This window comes from Lytechinus pictus, chromosome 2 (genome assembly GCF_037042905.1).
Source record: "Lytechinus pictus isolate F3 Inbred chromosome 2, Lp3.0, whole genome shotgun sequence".
Taxonomy (NCBI): domain Eukaryota; kingdom Metazoa; phylum Echinodermata; class Echinoidea; order Temnopleuroida; family Toxopneustidae; genus Lytechinus; species Lytechinus pictus.
Window position 1 is genome coordinate 15,297,198 of NC_087246.1, and position 20,385 is coordinate 15,317,582.

The 20,385-nt window shown below is 34.9% G+C and overlaps 2 protein-coding genes across 2 annotated transcripts; one reads left to right on the forward strand and one right to left on the reverse strand.

Moving 5' to 3' along the window:
• The first annotated feature begins 1,031 nt into the window (after window positions 1–1,031).
• LOC129254736 (prostaglandin reductase 1-like) lies at window positions 1,032–10,199 on the forward strand. The gene is made up of 9 exons (XM_054893250.2): window positions 1,032–1,670; window positions 2,538–2,583; window positions 3,218–3,274; window positions 4,973–5,137; window positions 5,770–5,887; window positions 6,707–6,862; window positions 7,366–7,471; window positions 8,192–8,310; window positions 9,021–10,199. The coding sequence occupies exons 1-9, from the start codon at window positions 1,562–1,564 to the stop codon at window positions 9,129–9,131; spliced, it is 987 nt and encodes a 328-aa protein (XP_054749225.2). The 5' UTR covers window positions 1,032–1,561; the 3' UTR covers window positions 9,132–10,199.
• An 8-nt stretch (window positions 10,200–10,207) lies between these two features.
• Window positions 10,208–18,020, reverse strand: LOC129254734 (coiled-coil domain-containing protein 86-like). The gene is made up of 5 exons (XM_054893249.2): window positions 17,822–18,020; window positions 16,265–16,730; window positions 14,259–14,388; window positions 13,169–13,243; window positions 10,208–12,219 (listed from the first exon to the last, which is right to left on the reverse strand). The coding sequence occupies exons 1-5, from the start codon at window positions 17,895–17,897 to the stop codon at window positions 12,154–12,156; spliced, it is 813 nt and encodes a 270-aa protein (XP_054749224.2). The 5' UTR covers window positions 17,898–18,020; the 3' UTR covers window positions 10,208–12,153.
• Between the last annotated feature and the right edge of the window lie 2,365 nt (window positions 18,021–20,385).

A 20,385-nucleotide genomic window follows, 5' to 3' on the forward strand; every position in this document is an offset into this window, starting at 1 on the left:
GAGATGTGAGAATGGAAAAGATAGATCAAGAGCCTGGGGAGATAGAGATGATGAAAATGATGAATATGATTTAGAATCAAGGCTATATATATGCAATACATTTACAAAAGAAATATAGTACACACTTTCTCTACAATTTTACTTGTTTCGATATACCGAGATTTTTATGAAACGTCTAGAAATATGTTACAAAACTGCAATCACTGCAGTTTTGTAACATATTTCTAGACAGTTTGCTTATACGATGACATCGGATTGCTAATTAGCATTATGCATTCAGCACTGTTTCACAAATATTCCTCGTGAAATTCTAATATAAATCATGTTTGTTATTTTTCTGCGTAATCAAATAAGCATTTAATTTTGCAGTGTGGTTAGATATGAAGAGCAATCATCGTACAAATTCTCTCACATTAAGGATTATTTAGGATTAAAACTACATCCAAAATTCGATCGATGGTCCCTAACTACAGTCAATCTAGATTTATTCTAATCCATGATGGATATCAGAGTTTTTATTTCGCATCCTGTCCAATAGGCCTATAACCTGAACACCTCGATGAGGAGTGGCAAACTTTGTGAGAACAAGCAGAGCTTGCGAGAAAAAGACTTTGTTGCAGGAGAAGTCCATCACGACCATGCACCCAGACGTGAACATATTTTTTTTACAGAAAGAATGAAAATAAGAGGAAATAAAATTGAATGTAATAAATGAATGATTATAAAAAACGTTATGAATTTTTGTCATTTTTTTTTATTTGTGACGTCTTATGCAAGTAAGTAAACAGCAATTCTACCTACCCGTACCCGTACGTACTATAATATAAGTTGCCCTATTTGAAAAGTCATCATGATTGACAATGAACTTTTGCCTGATATATTTAACACATCCACATAACTCATGATGCAACTGGAAATTATAATAATAATAATTATTATTATTTATAATAATAATACTGTAATAGCGCATGATATTCATGATCTCTATGCGCTTTTCAGATGAATTATTTGATATTACATAATTATACATTACATTACAAGAAATCGGAGGGGTGCTTGCATGTTACATCAGATTTTGTATGAATTCTCGCCAAATGTTCATTAATATGCTTATTTCGTTATACATTTTTATTAGAGAAACACTTAAAGTCAGGGTTGACTTTAAATTTAACTAAAAGACATCATCTGAACTTCGCGATCTGCTGTTATGCCTATAGATCTTGGGGAAAAAAGATCAGTGCAATGTATTATTTATTTACTAAGATTGGGGCCGGACATATCGAGCGAATACATGAACAAAAGATAATCTGGTTGACAATTCACTGTACCGTACATTGAATGGATGTATGGTCATTTCGGTGCTCCAGTATAGAAAATACATGTACTGTGGACCTTAAGAATTTTCGTTCGTATCTATTTGCATGTGAGCTCGGCATGCTCTCTTGATCATTCGTTGATCCCTATAGCACTCCCATCACTGTTCATTACATTGGAAGAGCATACAGCGCATGATTGATATCTGCGATTTATATAGCAGAACCTGAACTGATATTCTTTCAAGATGCCTACCAAAGGAAAGAGGTGGTTGCTCGTAAAACACTTTGATGGTTTCCCGAAGGAAAGTGACATGAGGCTAGAAGAGTTTGATCTACCAGAACTCAAAGATGGGGGTAAGCTATTAGAAGATTTAGATTGTTAGTGATCCAACATCATGGGTAGGTTTTACGTTTATGCCAGATTCTCAATACTTGAGGAGATGTTGGTCTCATGCGTCCTTCAATTCTCCCGAGAAATAATTAATATTGAATACAGACAGACAGTTCAAGAGCTTACGTGTTGTCTATTAAGAAATAGATATCAAACACAATATATTCTTCAGTTACTATAAAACTCCCCCAACATGTGCACCAGGTCTGTCCAACCTTAAAAAACACAATCCTGATCAGCTCTCTCCTCACATCCTTAATTATTTACATATTCTCTGAATATATTGTAGTTGTAGTTGTCGTCGATTTTAGGTTTTATGGCGCAATCACATTTTCTTGACAAGGGGGGCGGGCTTCTAAAGAAAAATAAAAATACTTCATATAGTTTGTGCAATGAGCCAGGTTCGTTGCCATGTCAGTGCATGAATTATTAAGCAAACATATGGCCTTTTCACACGTGAATCTTGAATCATCATTGTAATAATGATTTCGATTGTAATCGTGACTGTGATTAGCGTTCGTGATTCTAATCATGTTCTAGTTTGGTTTCACAGGTGCTAAATATTCGTCATTAGCCTTATTTTTTTTACTGGACTCATCATTCAAATTGCGATCTTTACCTTGTGAAAGGGCGGTAAGTCATTTGGAAGCGCATAGAGACATTATTCATGTGATATGCGCTATACAAGAACTGTTTATTATGATTGAAGTCCCTAGTTAGGAGTTGCCATAAAAAACACCAGAACCAAATTGGTCTTCTATTTACATAATTCAGTAACCTTATTTATTTCTTATCTCCTTCCCTCGATCTATCCCTCCCCTCTCCTTTAGAAATATTGATGGAAGCCGAATATCTATCGGTGGATCCGTATATGAGGTAATAATGTAATGGAATTTCTGCGACTTATTAACCACATTCTTAATAAATCGTTGTTGTTGGATTTTCGTTATTGTTTTTTTAATAGCTCAAGTGTTATCTTCCTTAATATATCTTTGTTTGGCAACCGTCCTGATCATTCAATGGTAATTTTTCACAATTGTTATTGTAAGCTAGATAATATAGCTTGCCACTAAAATGAATCACCACCCAATTAAAGAGTAAAATATCGTTCTTTCTTTTTAAATAAACCCTGTATGGTTTTCTTGTCCGTTATGAAATACCAATGGGACCGCCATTGAAATATCTAGAAAACTATTCTGGTCAATCCGAACTCAACGTTTTATCTTTTGATGATTTGGACAGCACAGAGCAAGATGCGGGAATACTTCCATGGTTCAAGAAACACAATCCTTACTCCAATATGAATTTCACATTTAAAAGTTTCTAGTATAAAATGAACAACGGATATCTTTCTTTACTTCGGCAAACTGAAATACTGAATAACACAGGATACATCGAAGACAAATTTGTAATAAGTTTAAGGAAAAGTTGTATACCAAAAAGGAAATATTATTGGTTGCGCATTGACCTTCTTTACACCCGTATTCTTTTTTTTTCCTATTTTTTGTAGACCTTACAGTGCCACATCATCATTGAATACTGTCATGATCGGGCAGCAAGTGGCAAAGTAAGTAAAGTTCGATTCATCAGCGATATTAATTTTCCCCAAGGCATTGACTGGGTTTGTATATTTAGGGCCCTAACCCTAATTACGCAAACCATTCTATATTATTCAACGATTACAGGTTTCAGATAATTGATAACTGCAAATATGATTTATAGTGACTGATGCAATATTGGAATATACATGTATTTTATTTAATTTGTATATATTGCGTTTGTAATGCAATTATTTATTGTTTGAATAGAAAATGCTTAGTCATATAAGCCTACCTTGAGAGGATTTACAAATATAAAAATATACACTGTACATGTAGGCCGAAGTTCAAAGTCTATACTTCAAAACCAAATGTGGAATGCTATACAGTGCGTATCAAAAAAAAGTTTACACTTTGAAAAAGCCCTGGGAATTAAAAAATATACAACATGTGGGTAATTTTTTCATATATAATCTTGGGTTTGGGTCTCATCTATCCAATGAAAGTAAAAGTTTTGACAGAATGTTACACTTGAGTGAGCACTGTCAATTTATGTAAAGCTCGCAGAAATCTGTTTGCGCAGAAATGCTCGTTTTCACGCTGTGTCAAGGGGAAAGGGCGAATTCAAACTTACCCTGCGAAACATTTCTCATACATTTCCCTTGCACTTTTAGTCAATTGAAATAAAACGGATACATTCAAACATTTTGTAACAATTTTGCCACCCAAATTGAAATTTCAACACTTAGAAAGCATAACTTTTACCCTTTTTGTGCCAGCTGGATATGGGGACATAACTGAATCTGAACAAAAGTTTATATCTGACATCTCCAGCATTTTTTCACTGAGTTTTTATCATTTAAAGTGGGTTTACATTTCATTTTTCATTTAATACTTGTTTCTCCACACATTTCCCAAGCTGATTAACAAAATGAAAGTCAAGCCTAAGCCATTTCATGTAAATCACAGCTCATTGTAAAGCAAAAATCGTCAAGATGGCCTCAGTGTGTGGGGGAGTGGGGTGGGGCGCAATTCACTCTTCGAAGTGTTTTGGGCAAGGAAACAAGTTAAAAAAGGTAAAATATATCTTCAAATCAATTTTACTAGCTAAATTCCACGTGTTCGTCATGATTAAGGTCTACTTTTATTCGCATAACTATTTCAAAGTTCTGCGCAAATCATTTTTCACTAACTTTTCAAAAGTAAGTGGTGCTCACTCAAGCGGAAATATTTTTCGACAGTTATATCGTCATTTGCTTAAATGGATCTGTACCAATGTTAAAATGTGGAAAAATCTTCAGGATATTACTAATATATGATTTTACAGGATTTTTTCTAAGTGCAAACTTTTTTTTTGATACGCACTGTATAGGTAAACGTTCTGTTAAAAAGGATAATGGACTGAGAATTCATCGAAATTCATCAATACTCTCATTGTCTTTTCGTCATATTTTCATAACAAAATGATTTTTAACCAATTTCACTGCAGGGTTAACAAATGAATATTAATATATTGCACGGCCTCGTAATACTATGTTCATTTTGTGAAAGCTATAATTAAATGGCTGTTATCGACAATTCAAGTTGACGAAAAAAAACGAGTAATTTCTATGATATTTTGTTTGGGTTGGTTTTATTTTCTCTTTTCTGATGTGGACAAATGAGCATAATATTAAATATGCACGTTACCAATAATAATTTGTATCTTTCCCATGATAATGCTAAAGAGTCATCGAGAGTCGTAATGAAGATTTCCCTGTAGGTACATGGACTCTTCCATTTACTGGTTGGACAACACATTCTGCGAGCACTGGCAAGGATCTTATGAAAATGCCTCCACTCCCTGAGGGAATACCCCGTTCGTACACAATTGGATCACTGGGTATGACAGGGTAAGTACCCCCCCCCCCCTCCCCTCTCGTACTGACAAGGATCTCGTGAAGATGCTCCACTCCCTGAGGGAATACCCCGATCATACACCATTGGATCACTGGGTATGACAAGGTAGGTACAGCCCACCCCCTTTATTCCACTCCCGATGCTACATGTACATCCCTTACTGGCAATGATCTTATGATGATGCATGCCTCCACTCCCTGAGAGTATACCCCGATCATTTCGGATTATTGGGTTTATGACAGGGTAGGGCCTGAGCCCCCCCCCCCCCCCCCCCTTTACTGGCAACGACCATGTGAATAATGATGTAGACCATAACCGATATAATTTTGCCTTATATTTTCCATTTTGCCAATCTCCATCCTAAAATTATTCAGATGTTTTCTCAGCCTTAGGCATGATGTGGCATCGTAATATGTAAGACATATTTTTTTCTTTAAAAATCCACACGTTTATTACTATTATTGCTATTATTATTATCATTATAACTGAGAATAGAAAAATATCAAATAAGAAATGAATAAACAAAGAATTAAATGGTAATATAAAAGAAAAGAAAATTAAAGAAAAAGATGGTTCCCAAATGTCATTGACAAAATGAAAATGGTCTTTTCCTTCCATCTTTCAGTGTTACAGCGTACTTTGGTCTTCTGGATATCACTGATCCTAAGCCAGGAGAGACTGTCCTGGTTAGCGGAGCTGCAGGTGCTGTAGGGAATGTTGTTGGACAAATTGCCAAGATCAAGGTAGCTCTGATCCTATATACACTTATCTCATCTTGATGTTAAAATGATATCCCTGCCTTCAGAAAGGTTTTCAATGGGCATCTTAGGTTTTCGAGAATGGGGATGTGGACATCTTATCAATACCACTAGCAATTTAGTTTTCTAGCGAGCACAAAAATATTTCCAGAAACAAATGATAATGGATCATTCACATGATCTATCTCAGAAATTATTTCACAGAATGAGTAAATACTCCTCACCAGGGATGGTGCCATGAGCGGTGCCAGAAAAGAATGATGGGGTGATGGAGGGGGCAACACCCTAAAGAGTATAATGCTACCTATTTTTGTTGAATAACAACCAGCCCTCTTTTTGTACTAACCTTTTCCTACTCGAAAACATAAATCGGTCTTAGCTCATCATTCCAAAAGATCGAATTTTATGTTCCGAAGGTTCGTCGGTCGGTCATCAGGTTTGATAATCAAAATGCTTGTTTTTCAGAAAACAAAGTATTTGTTATTCTAGAAGTTTGTCCGTCAGAAAACGAAATGTTTGTTATTCGGAATATTCGACAGTCTGAAATAACGTTCATATAACCTATTCTCTTTTCGGATTAACCTTTAAAATAACGAACCCTCGCAATAACGCTACAAATGTTTGGATTAACGAACCTTTTATTTCATTTTTTGGACTAGCAAATATATCTTGGTATGTTTCGGTGTTCCGAATAACGGCGTATACCAACAAATGTTATGGGGGCAATCTCCCATCCTTTGGCGGTCCCGCTGGTCATTACCTAAGTATAATTTGGTTTAATAATAATTATCCCGTTTGAAATAGGGATGTCGAGTGATCGGGTCTGCAGGAAGTGAAGAGAAGTTGGAGTATCTGAAGGAACTTGGTTTTGATGAAGTCTTCAACTACAAGACAACACCGAACCTTGATGCTAAGCTCAAAGAACTAGCCCCGGACGGAATTGATGTATATTTTGACAATGTAAGGCCTGTTACATAAATCAGACAATGTAACAACATATACCATCACAATAAAATGAAAATGATTTTAAGATGTAGGATATGTTGTCTCTTGTAATTATGTACCCCTTTCTAGATCAATCTGCACACATGCATGTTTATGAATATGAGCATGGGGTTGTCTTTATCTTTGTCTTTAGTCTGGCTTTATGGGCGGGTGCTTCGATTCGGTTAGATTCACGAAAAGTAGAAAGACAGAGTAGGGTAACGTTCCCAGGTGTTCTTCATTCTAACTCCGGATGCAAATAGCAAGCTCCCTATTTTTACAAACATGCTTTATACTTCGCTCAAAAGATTTCCATTATAAATACAGATGACTAAAATTTGACCTTCGGTGACCTTGTTGGTGCTTCTAATGAAATACCATATACAAATAAATGTACATTTGTTCTATCCATTTTATCAGCCTCAAATCACAGGTTTCACAATGTGAAGATTCTTTTTCTCATATTCTTGAATTTATAGGTTGGGGGCGAATTTGCGACAACAGCAGTCCAAAATATGAAGATCGGAGGACGCATCTCATGCTGCGGATCTATCTCAGCTTATAATCTCAAAGAAACACAGCTGTGTGAGTATTACAATGCATTCGTGGCGACAAATTGAGGGTTTGTTGTTATATTAGGCAGCAAATTCTAAAAGATCCAATAAAGCAACAACATCATCAGCATCATCACCATCACTTCTACGATCATCTTTATCACCATCATTATCATCATCATCATCATCATGATCATCCTTTAATGGTAAGAAGATTGATCATCAGCAGGGGTGGTTACAGGGGTCCAACCCCCCCCCCCCCCCCTTAACATTTATTTGAAGACCTTTTTTTTGTAAATTTTTTTGGGGTAGGAGACAACCTAACATTGGTGGTGAAGACCTTTTTTTTGGGGGGGGGGGTTGTCAACATTTCATTCAGTTTGAACCCCCCCCCTTCAAAAAATCCTGCGTACGCTACTGTTGATCATGGTTCACTTGAAGATGTAATTTCAACAATGGAATCAATGTTCATCTATCATTTACCTTGATTGATAAAAACTTTCATTAAATGAACCCTTAAATGTATTAAGTAACTTTTTTTCAGGTTCAAGAATCAAATTAAATGTAACTCATACTGTTGTAATCATGAATGGATGATTTTATAATTTTATGCATTCTTGGTGCCCTAAAATTTGAGGTATTGAAGCCATTAAACCTTTCACTACAATGTAGCATACATCCTATCACCTCGGAATAATTTTTCTCCAATGAAGTTTATGGATCACTTAAATATCATATCTTCATACCGCAGTGCCAGCCCTATTTGGTGTGATGGTCAGGAACCATCTCAAGATGCAGGGTTTTAATGTGATGCAATATATCACCAGATGGAAGGAAGCAGTCACCCAACTTGGCAAATGGGTCGGTGAGGTAGGTATTCTTCAAGTCTTATAGAATCATGTACACTGTTAATAATCAAAATTATCAAATACATTCAAAGTATAGATTTGGGAGCCTAATGATGAATTTTTTGCACAGCCTAACAGCTATTAATGAATTCCATTACTAGTTGCGACATGAATAAATTTAAATTCCACTACTAGTAGTGACTGCAAGGGCTTTTTAAACCTTATTAAGAGCTGCACTACAAAGAAATACAAACGCAGTGCGATATCAATTTACCCTATTCTGTCCCAAAACAGCCCTTGTCAATTGCCATAAAGACGATGTATATTAGGAATAATGAGGAGATAAAGAGGAAACATTTTTTGACCTCTATAGTATCTAAGGGGTTTTGCAAGAAAATATTTGCAATCAATTGCAAATATTCTTATTCAATTTTACAATTGATAGATCAATTTTAACAGTAGCAAATCAGATTACACTCCTTGTTTCAAGAAGCAGTTCACAAATTACTCATGAATTCACAATTAATGTCTGATGTAGGGACCAAAATAGACTTGTAATTGATCACAAGTTTCTGGCAACACCCGAATAGTGTTTATTATAATTAATATAATTTTGGCAGGCATAAAAGATCATTTTCAGAAGGCGTCTTACTGTGCTGATGTAAGGAGTTCTGGCTCACCAACTACTGTATGATTGCAGATAATTCTTTCATTATTTCGCTTTGCTCACAGGGTAAACTGAAAGTGAAGGAACACAGGACTGATGGAATAAAGAACATGTTCAAGGCTTTCACTGAACTATTCACTGGAGCTAACACAGGAAAGGCCATCATCAAGGCTTAGTTTGATTTGCGAAAATGATACTCATGCCAAGCTGCCACATTATTGACTCTAAACTGCCTTAACAGGACCGTATTAGCTAAGTCTAATCAGGACATGATAATCATGTTGGTTTGTTTTTTATCAGGCTGCCAAGGAAGTGAGTGTATTCTAGCACAAAAGGGATAGAGTTTAGTTTGAGAACATGATGATGAGGATTTATGCTTTTCAAAGGGCACTGCGCTGCATACACCATGAGCAGGTATATTTAGCAACAGGCCTATAAAGGCCCAAGCAGATCTACATAGATCTATCTAGTCCTATTCCTCCTTTTCCTCTATTTGGTTATTTGGTCTGATTTGGACTACATGTATGACTACAAATTTAGTGTTGCATAAAACAAAAATTCAATGTTTTGTTATTCGTGCAACCATTCGAATATTACATTGAATTACACTTCATGTCATTGAATAGACTCTTTAAACTTGCACGCTTATGTGATATTCAGAACACATGCTGCATAATATATTTATATCCAATTCTTCGTAAAATTTATGAATGAGAAATATATAGATCATCAACAGTTTCCCCATGAGATGTTAATAATTAATCTTCTTTACATTATGAAATAGTGTAGTACCAATATTTACATGCAGTTTTTTATTCATATAAATCATCATCATTGTGGTCTCGTGAATCAGTCTCTTGCCTTTCAATCAAAAGGGACGTGGGTTTGAATCCAAGCCATGACATTATCTTTCAGCAAGAAATTTATTCACTCTCACTGCATTTGACCAAGGTTTAGTAAATAACTACAGCAGGAACATCCTTAAAATCCTTGTGTAGTGGAAGGGCTACTCCCATAGTAATAATTACAATTAGCACCTTATCCAGTCTGTATAGTGGATTAGCTGCATTATCATTATTATCACTCAATATCTTTCAAGTATCAAGAATGATTAATCAATAAAATTGCAATATCTTTATTCCACATGTACTTAACCATTATATTATTTAATTATCAAATGTTTCTACAGAATTATATGATTGTACTATAATAGAGACTAATAAAAGAACATGATTTCTACACAACCTGTAGCTTCTCATTGTGTGTTTATTGATGTTTTAATAGCACATTCCTTGGACTTTTCCCCATTATCACAAATTCAAAAATTAATCAAATAATACAGTCTGTGGATATCATGTGCATTTATAGTTAAGAAACCAAAGTGCTATACAGTACACCTTTTAATGTATTTGTACAAACATGTATTTTGACAAGATGCATAACACCCCTATATAACAGCAGGATCCATGCTCAAAGAAGCAGCATAGATTTTTATATTACCATCAATAGACAACATGCTCAGGAAAATATATTGTATTTTTTGTTTCTATATTATATTTGTATAAAACTTCATAACTTTAAAAATCTGGCTCCAGAGAAAAACATTGAATGAACAATATTTACATGTACAGTAGATGACAAGATGAGTTAATGGTATATTTCAAGCTCCAAAGTTGTCAAAGAGAGAGGGTGTCAAAAGACCAAGGTTACCTGTATGATCTGCAATTGATTTCAGGCGTTTTTTTTATGCTTCACAGTTCACATGAAGGACGCACTGTATGTGTTGCATTTAACGCAAGTTAAAAAACCTCATCCAAAAAGTGAGGACAACACTTAAACCAGTCTGTGGCAGGCTATTCATAAAGCTGATGTTTGTCACCATCAGTCGTTCAAATCCCGGTAGGTGTTTCATAAAGCTGTTCATAAGATAAGAGCAACTTAAAGAACGACTGGTGATCCTTTCTTGTGGTAAATGGTATATTCATTGGGGATTGTTTAGCGCATAAGAAAGAATCACCAGTCGTTCTTAAAGTCGCTCTTTACTTACGAACAGCTTTATGAAACGGCCCCCTGATTACAAAGTTACAATAATGAACTTTTAGACAAGTTGACTAGGTATTTCTGTATCTTTGAGAATGAGATCATGACCAGCAATGTCTCTTACAAGACCATTATTGAAAGTAAACAATGGCATGGATGGCCTCCCATTTCAGCTCAATCAGTAACTGTGGGGAATATTCCCTAATCCAAAAACACAAGGGCATTTTCGCAATTGATTTGTTTAATTAACATATTCCAGACCTGATTACACACATACTGTGTAAACAATTCAGTATTTCAGGGCATACAAAGAAGTTTTTGTGTAGTTCTACATAAAATGAATTAATGCATATTTTTTTTATTTATGGATTATAAATAAAACTATTATATTGTCTGTTTGGAGTAAAGGGCTAAGCAATGCAACTTTATAAAAAAATCTAAGATTCTTGCCAAAATACCAATTCTACTTTTTGCAATAGATAAATATCATTATATCAACAATATGTTTTTATGTAGGCTCAATTCTTTATGCAGTTGAATTTCAAAAACACCAGATACACTTTTTTTCCATATGAGATACAACCAGTTCAAGATCTTAACCTAAGTCTGTATCCCATACGTATGCAGTCACATAAACATCTAAATGTTTTGTATCAGATCAATACAGATATTGCTCTGATCAGCATATTAGACACCTGTAGTGCATACAAAATGTATACCGGTACATAACAAAATAGTTCTGTGAATATGAGTATATCACTTCTTCTTGACCATTGATTAGAGATTCAACTGACCAATGATAGCAAATAATTTGAGAGACATAAATACCTCAAATGGAATAGCAACACAATGTTTCACAAAATGAAAAATTATCAAAATTTTGTAAGAAAAAAGTTGATTTCCTCACCTTGACTTGAACAGTGGTGAAGATAGTACAAATCGGAAACTCCCTTTCATGATTTAAGTCAAACCTGCTATTTAGTGACCATTGATCTGTAAAAACCTATTATCTTTTTCTTTTCAATATAGTTTCTCACTAGGACACATACACTAGGAACTTGTCCATGAAGATGTTTGCCTACGAATCCCACTTTTCTTGTCTGTTGGGTAGTCTTTTTTTACATCACCCTGTCAATCTCAACAAGAGGGATTCTCTCATCATCGCTTCTTAATCATTCGAAGTTGCTTCTTCTTCATCCTCTTCAGCTTAGCTGGATTCTTAATCTGTGAGAAACAAATAAAATCAAATGGTGATAAGCCTTTGGGAGAAATGGATCATACAAGTTCTATAACATAAAACCTTTCCAGAACCAAGAAAAAAACAAGGAAAATGTGGTCAAATTGTTTATAAAATCTTACATGAAAGGTCATCCGCAGTGATGCCAAATTAACAAAAAGCTTTTCAATATACTAATGGTCAAAGAATCTAAGATTTTCATATCAAAGTGCAGTTACTTTTACCTATCCTGTAGTAATAAGATTTCAGATAAATATAGTTTAACATAAAAAACAGTCAGTATCTTTGGTCAAACTATCCCAGAATAACATACTGCATAACTAAAAAGGCAGCAGTCAGCAACACTGAATAGGGAACACATCAACAGGAGCATATTTCATCAAGACAATGCCCCAGCATCAACTCAGTTCCTGTATTCCCTTGTCCTAGCCTTCTTACCATTGGCGGCGGAAGCCAAAAAATTTAGGGGGGTCCACCTGAAATTTTGAGCTTGACAGGTAAAAATTTGACAAGCACACAAAAAAAAAGGTATCAACCAAAATTTTTTGAAAAAAAAAAAAAAGAAGTTATCAACCAAAATATTAGGGGGGGGGACCACATAAATTTTAGGGAGGGTCCACGTGAATTTAGGGGGGACGCAAGAAACAATTTTGTTTTTCCCCTGCTTCCGCCGCCTATGCTTCTTACCCACAATAAATCATTCGAAATAAAAGTATTTAGCTCTGCAACTCTTTTAAATCAACCAGAGAAAGGAACCACATGCTTCAAAACATTCCTCTTCTGATTCAAGCCTACTGTAAATTCAACCTTCAACATACATACAAATCAAGACTAATGCTTTGGCACAAAAGCCTATGATAGGTTACCCACTTTGTAACTGACCTATGGGGGTTAAAATAGCATTACGCCCATGTATAAGAATATTAAAAGACTTACAACTTGGACCACTTCGGACTTCTTTTGATTTTCTTCCTTCTTCTTCTGATGCTCTTCTCTCCGCTGTTTCTTTAACTGAAAGAGAATTAAGTATAAAATACTCTATTATTTTAAAAGTATAGTAATCCAACACAGGGCAGTAAGTGTGCTAATAGTGAAAGTGAGTCCACTGCCAAATAAAAACCACTGCAATAACTAAATTAAGCAGTAGAGCACTTTTAATCAATCTCAGCACCCCTATTTTCAATTAATTGGCATTTAAATATCACTTAGGTTTTGCAAGCAAGTAAAATTAACGTATTTGAAGCTTGAATGGTATTACAATAACAAGAAAAATGGGCAAGGCTTCTGGTATGGGTAAAAGACAGATAAAACTGTAGCCAATCGATTTTATAATCTACGTGAAGAAGTTTTGTACTAGCAACAAATGTCAATTTTAGTAATTTCTAATCTACACGTAAGATAGGGTTAAGATTAAATACATGTACATGTACTTCAATTTACCTCATAGTTAAAACAAATCTTTGCAAATATTCATCAGTTCAAAGAATTAAATTTCAGTAATAAACAATTCCTCAGTCTCATCCAAACTTTTTTTTTATTGTTTTGTAAATTATCTTCTATTAATTTTACTTCAAACAAAAAATGAAGCAAAAATATCTCCAATTGTCTTGAGTTCATTAAAAGAACCAGATATAATAGTACAATTATGAGGTTTACAAATTTATTAAAAACGACAACCCAAAATAAGTACCCTGCATATATACTGCAAATTTAGATTAATCTTCGTCATTGACAAGCGATTCTAATTAATGTAAGTGGAACAGTTCCAATAGGTTAATGTATAAGATCACAGTTTTAACTGGGGTGCTGATTTTACACAAAATCTTGGCTGGACATTGGGAGAATGTTCTTTTTATTAAAACATATATCATGTTGAAACACAATTGTCTTAAACAATGAGATCTACATGTACACCCATTTGTGGATTGGTAAGGATGTGTCTGTGTGATCCAATGGATGGATAGTAATACTAACTCTTGGGCATTGTTGGGCCAATGCAACAACTTGATTATTGAAGAAAACTCACCAGGATAGCCTGCCTTTTGGCGTCTATTAGCTCTTGCTGATATTTTCTGACAGACAACTTTTCTGCTTTCTGGGCCATTTTAAGTTGCCATGATGACTTGAGAGGCTTATCTTTTCTCATGTCGGAAAACCTGAAACACAATTATAGACAGAATATTGGCAATGAGAAATATTCTCTGTTTACAAAAAACATACGCACTAATTTTCTGTTCATAAAAAATAATAATGCAATTAAAAAATGGCAGCTTACTGAGGATAGTAATATATTGGGGGTGAAACTTCTAATAAAGGTGATGATGGCTTACAATGAAGCATTTGTGTAGGTGTTAGGAGATAGGGAATGGATAATTTGTTAAAATCTTTACCAAGTATGAAATGATGTTAAAGTTGAATTAAGAAGGGGGTGAGTTTCCATAAATATAGGTTCTACATACAATATATAGTATATATAAGTTGTTCAAACACATAGCATGTCACAATAATCCTCTGCCTTCTCGATATTTTGCTTTGAAAGTCTATGAAATTAGCCACCTGTCAGAGCCCGAGAGACGAGTGTACAGAAGAGTCACTCGGAGTGTGACGTCACCGGGGGGAATTTAGTATAAGAGGTGCCTGAATGTCATACAGAAATGCTATGCAGAGAGAGAAAGATATTTTACAATTTTTTTTCAAAGCAACTCAAATCAAACAAATAGGACTGATATGTACAAATCTTTACTTTCCCTGTATAAAAAACAGTATGAATAACCACCATGAACTCTTCAATCATGATGTAAGATAGCAAACAGTGAGTTATTGAATGATATTTTCACTATTTCTCATTTATTTTATCACGATGTTCAATCAAGTGAGTAGCTGGAAAGTAATTCCGGCGGCTAGCTCAGCGCGCGCTGAACGCATAATACTAGTACACACAACACCCAGGCATTGAGTGTACTGTTATGGTCTGGTATGTCGACTTAGTTCATGGCCGTGCAGCGATCCCCTGGCGTTTTTTCTTCTTTTCTTTTGTCTTTGACTCCACTTTTATATCCTCTGGATCATTTCCACTCATAGCTCATTCCACAGAACAATCTTGAACCAAACGTATAGTATTCTTTCTCTGCCTTCTGAGTTGTTTTCTATATTTAATTACGCTAGGGGTCACCGTCACACATACAAACGCAATTCGGAAGTGAGTTGAAGACAGAAAGATATATAGTAATTAGTATACATCTCTATGGTTGAAGACAACAAGAACGGTACGGTAGCTCGACAGCTAGCTGCGCCGGAGCGGGCGGCCGGTCGGCACAAAGCAATTCCGCAACCAACTGTGTTTTTTTTGCAAGAGCCGCGTCACACGCGGATAAATATGTCATAATAACACGTCTGCTACGTTATCGACTGGTGAGAATTTAAGATCTCGATCAAATTTCATATTATTCACCTTGAAATTATTCCTTTAGGGTCTATGGTATCATTCTGAGGGAATTCACATATTTGGAATAATAGTACGGCCACAAATATTTTAATCATTTCCTCTTTGCAAGTTCTATGGCTCGCAGATACAACTTCAACTGCAGTTATTCCATATGCATAGTACACAAAACGGCACTGCCTTGTTTACTACACCGGGACCGAATACCCCCCGGTGACGTCACACTCAAAGAACACCCGTCTCGGTAGGCATTGCAGGAGCGAACTCAGGGAAAATGGGTAGGGATAAATCGTTCAAATTCACTATTTTGAAAAAAGAAAATGGGGGGTCGAATCACCTATTAGTGTTTGGGGGGTTGTAAGGTTGCTATTAATGTAAATATCTCAATATTTGGAATCGTCTTCTTAATTCAACTTTAAATTTCATGTGATTTCATGTCAATTCATTTTTGTGTGTATGTTAAAATTTACTTACGATGTAGCACATGTGTGTGCAGTAAAGTTTAATGCAAACTTTTATCCAAACCCAAGAATTGTCCATCCCCTTCTTAAAAAGGTCAAACATTAACAAGCTAGTCACATACTACTCACCGTGCAGTCTGCTCTGTCTTCCATGGTCTACCTGACTTTGGCATTCCTTTGAACCGCTTTTGTGTTGTAGATTCTTGCTTGTAAGCTTCCATTACACTCTTGATAACATCACAAGGGGCTTTTGTCTCATCAGCAGGCTGTTTTCTTGAGTTTATTACCTCTTTGGCAGCAGTCTCATCACCAGCAGACCCTTTCTTTGTATATGCAACCTCGGCGGTATTAAAGGTCTTTTCTGCAGATTCCACTCTTTCACTTGCAACTGAAGATGTGTCTAATGATTGAAAAGGGTTTGGTTCCTGTATATTTTGATCTAATGATACACCGTCTTTGCTCTCTACAGGATTTGATGCATCTGTTTTCTCATTCTCAGAGTCCAATGTTTCTTCTGGAATTGACTTTGTCTCCTCTTCAGACTTCTTGATCTTTGTAGATCTTGAGACTCTCTTTCTCGGGCTTGATAAACTTTCTGGAAGATAACAGAATCATAACAAGTTTCATATTAACCTACTACATGTAGGCCTATTCTTTAAAAATCTCTTTTTTTAAATAGACTTTCTTATGGGAACACATGAGGTGTTTTACAGTATTTTTACTGAAGATGTAATTTAAAATGGAATTGCCATGCCTTAAAAGGAGAATTCACCCTGGTCAACATTCAGTGCAAATCAAAATTTGCATCACTGCAAAGAATACCTCCTAAGCGTAACAGACTTAAATCTAAATTTAGTTATGATGGTAATTCAACAAATACCCCCAACTTGTTCAAAGTTCATTGACCCTAAATGACCTTTGACCTTGGTCATGTGACCTGAAACTCAGGCAGGATATTCAGTAATACTTATTATATACTGTCATTTCAAAAACTAAACCTTCGGTTAAGATTTGATGTTGACGCCGCCGCCGAAAAACAGCGCCTATAGTCTAGTCTCACTCTGCTATGCAGGTGAGACAAAAATGAATTAAAACCAGGGTTGGCAATATTTTTTATTCAATTTTTTTATTTAAAAAATCGAATTTATTTGATTTAGGCCTATATCAGATTTTTTTTACAAAAATTTCTAAAATAAAAATTAAAGTGGAAACACCAAAAATAGAACCAAACTAAACCTAACTAAAATTATTACTAACTTCTATTCTATTTCATAATTAAATATAGTCAATATAAGTTATAACGTTAGAATTTATATCATAAACTTATAAAGTCATGATGAAGATGCATGCGGTTTTCTCTTTTCTGCCAAAAAAAAGACAAAAATCGATGAGCCACGTCGGGGGGATTTTGCATTGTTATACCCCCTATGGTGGCTGTATGATAGCGAGCCGTCTGAGTACGAGGAGAAATATAAAAAAAATGTTTAAAAAAACCCCTGAAACAGACGGCTGCCAGTGCCAGCTGTCATCACCATACCATGCATGAATGGACGAAGCGCGGGGCAGCGCAGGCACAGTCGCACAGCTCATCTTGCACAATCATGACAAGGGCCAGGCAGCCGAGCTGCGCTGCTACAGCCTACACTAGGGCCTAGGCTACTGTCTAGTGACTGAAAGATCACTTACCCAAAGACTCTGTTTGGTCTCCTAGTCCCACTTCTCCAGCTCCTCGTCTAGAACTGCTTCTGGTTCCAACAGGCATGGTGACGTACTCCTATTCCACTAATAAATCAATCATGAGTCAAATTATTTCTTTAGAAAAAAGCCACAATACGATTTACACGTGTGAGTTGTATTACGCAATTAACATATATCACAAAAATATGAATTGATGCAGCGCCATCTACGTCTCGAACTTTATATTATCATGATTATACATACCATAGAGATATCTCTATGATACATACATATTGAGTGATGTTCCAGCTGGAGCTTTTCAACATACCAACCGTGAAACCGTGAAATATTTCAAAAACAAATATATTTTTATATCTTATATTTTTTTGAAAATATGTATTTTTAAACAAAAGCAAAAAAAACTGACATTAAATAGAAATTTGTAAAATAAACAATAACCATCCAACCAACCTTAATTACCCTTTCCACGAACAATCAGGTTTCACGCGCATTATTTACTATTCTGTATTTTTTATAGGTTGAGTTATTTTTTGGGCGAAGATTTTATGAAATTTTGTAGGACTAATAGGTGGATGGGTGACTAATCAAAATTAACGTTTATAATCGTCGCTTCATGGTTTGACCATAGAGCTATAGCTCTATGGTTTGACGTGACATGGGCTCAATTGTATACAGAGATCCTAAAACTTCTATCACAGACTTTACTCAATCGATAAATGAGTGCCTTCAGGAGTTGCTCAAGGAAAAGAAGAATATTTACTTGATGGGGGATTTCATTTCCTGAATGACACGTTGATGACTTTGTCAATATAATTTGTAATAATTCATTGCAGCCTCTGATAGATAAGCCAACATGCATTATTAATTCTACTGTTTCTCTGATTGATTATATTATATCATGTTATATATACTAACGAATGTTCATTCTAACAATACTATCTCAGGTATTTTCTATACAGATTTAACTGATCATTTTCCAATCTTTCAATTGGCTTTGAACCTTGGTATGGAAGCTATGTTGAACAAAATCATAATTATTAATCATAATCCATGCCAGCGTATTGATGCTGTAATTATTTAAAATTTGAAACACGATTTGTCTACTACTAAACTTAGGAATGATATGCTCATAAACGATGATCATGTAGTAAACTACAATACTTTTTCAAATAAAATTTAATGTTCTTGTCAAGGTGAATCTAATTTTGTAGTCAAAAATCAATTTCGTAGAAAGAAAATTTTAAAAAACCTTGGATTACTGAAAATTTGTTATGATCAATTTTAAAAAAAGATAGGTTGTACAAACAGTTTTGTCTGGACAGGAAAAACTCTACGTTAATTTCACAAAACAGTTTTATGCACATTCTGTTCGGTATGCAAATGAGGGGACCGATGACATCACCCACTCACTATTTCCATTGTATTTTGTTATATGAAATATGAAATATTTTGATTTTCTCGTCATTGTCATGTGAAACGAAGTTTCATTCCTCCCCGAACACGTGGAATTCCAACTTTTTATAAGTATATGTACTTATTCATCCTCGTCAGGATTTCCAAAGAACAGTCCTTAAAATATTTCCTTTTCAAACGCAAATATCGTAACTTTTCATCTCTAGCTACTGGATTGCATTTTGATATGTATCCATTAATTCTAATACAAATAGTTCTGAAATACATTTTTTTCTCGTTTAATTGTCAAAGTTTTTAATCACTCTCTGATTTGATATTGGAGATACAAATCCTCTTCATTAATTGTTGACAATTATTAATATATATATATATATATATATACTTTAAATGGGCGCGATTTTAGCACTTCCCCCGAGTGCCATTTGCCCTAGATACGACGCCACTAGTTGTCCGTGTTACTGATATCGAGGAAAACATTTCTTCTCGAAAAAAAACTTTAACTAAGGATATAGTCTATTGGTTGGCTGCTCTTGCCGCACGATGGGGAGGGGGGCTGCTCAAAGTGATGCTCCGGGCTGAAAATAATAAGATTTGAACAGATAAATCAGACAAAAAAAACACTGAAAATTTGATCAAAATCAGACAAGGAATAACAAAGCAATTGTATTTTAAAGATTTGCATTATTCCGGTGAAACAAATATTCTAGGCATGTCTTTATGAATATTCAATGAGCAAATTTATGATGTCATATCCCCACTTGTTCTTTTGTATTTTACATGTATTATATTAAATTAGGTCTATTCAAAGTTTTTCTACCAAGAACTGAAAAAATTGGATTGACAACTGATTTAATAAATTATTTCATTTAAAAGGAGACACATTGTTCACACATGTGTGAAAAAAAATTAACACTGAAATATGAAAGTGGATATATGTGGCATCATCACCTAACTAATGGATATTCATGATGACGTGCGTAACTATTATCACAAAATTGCTTAACTTTAAAATCTAAAAACTTTGTTATTTGTTATCCAATTTTGATGAAATGTTCAGCCTTTAATTTGCTCTGTGAATGTTATACTCTATTCATTTAGATACCAATGTTTTCAGCCCGGAGAATCCCTTTAAATGCATG

Coding starts and splice junctions, on each gene's coding strand:
- LOC129254736 (XM_054893250.2), top strand. CDS start 1,562: ATGCCTACCAAAGGAAAGAGGTGGTTGCTCGTAAAACACTTTGATGGT. Junction 7,472..8,191: donor TCTCAAAGAAACACAGCTGT/GTGAGTATTACA, acceptor TTCATACCGCAG/TGCCAGCCCTATTTGGTGTG. Junction 8,311..9,020: donor TTGGCAAATGGGTCGGTGAG/GTAGGTATTCTT, acceptor CTTTGCTCACAG/GGTAAACTGAAAGTGAAGGA.
- LOC129254734 (XM_054893249.2), bottom strand. CDS start 17,897: ATGCCTGTTGGAACCAGAAGCAGTTCTAGACGAGGAGCTGGAGAAGTG. Junction 16,731..17,821: donor AGACCAAACAGAGTCTTTGG/GTAAGTGATCTT, acceptor GTTATCTTCCAG/AAAGTTTATCAAGCCCGAGA. Junction 12,220..13,168: donor AGTCCGAAGTGGTCCAAGTT/GTAAGTCTTTTA, acceptor TGTTTCTCACAG/ATTAAGAATCCAGCTAAGCT.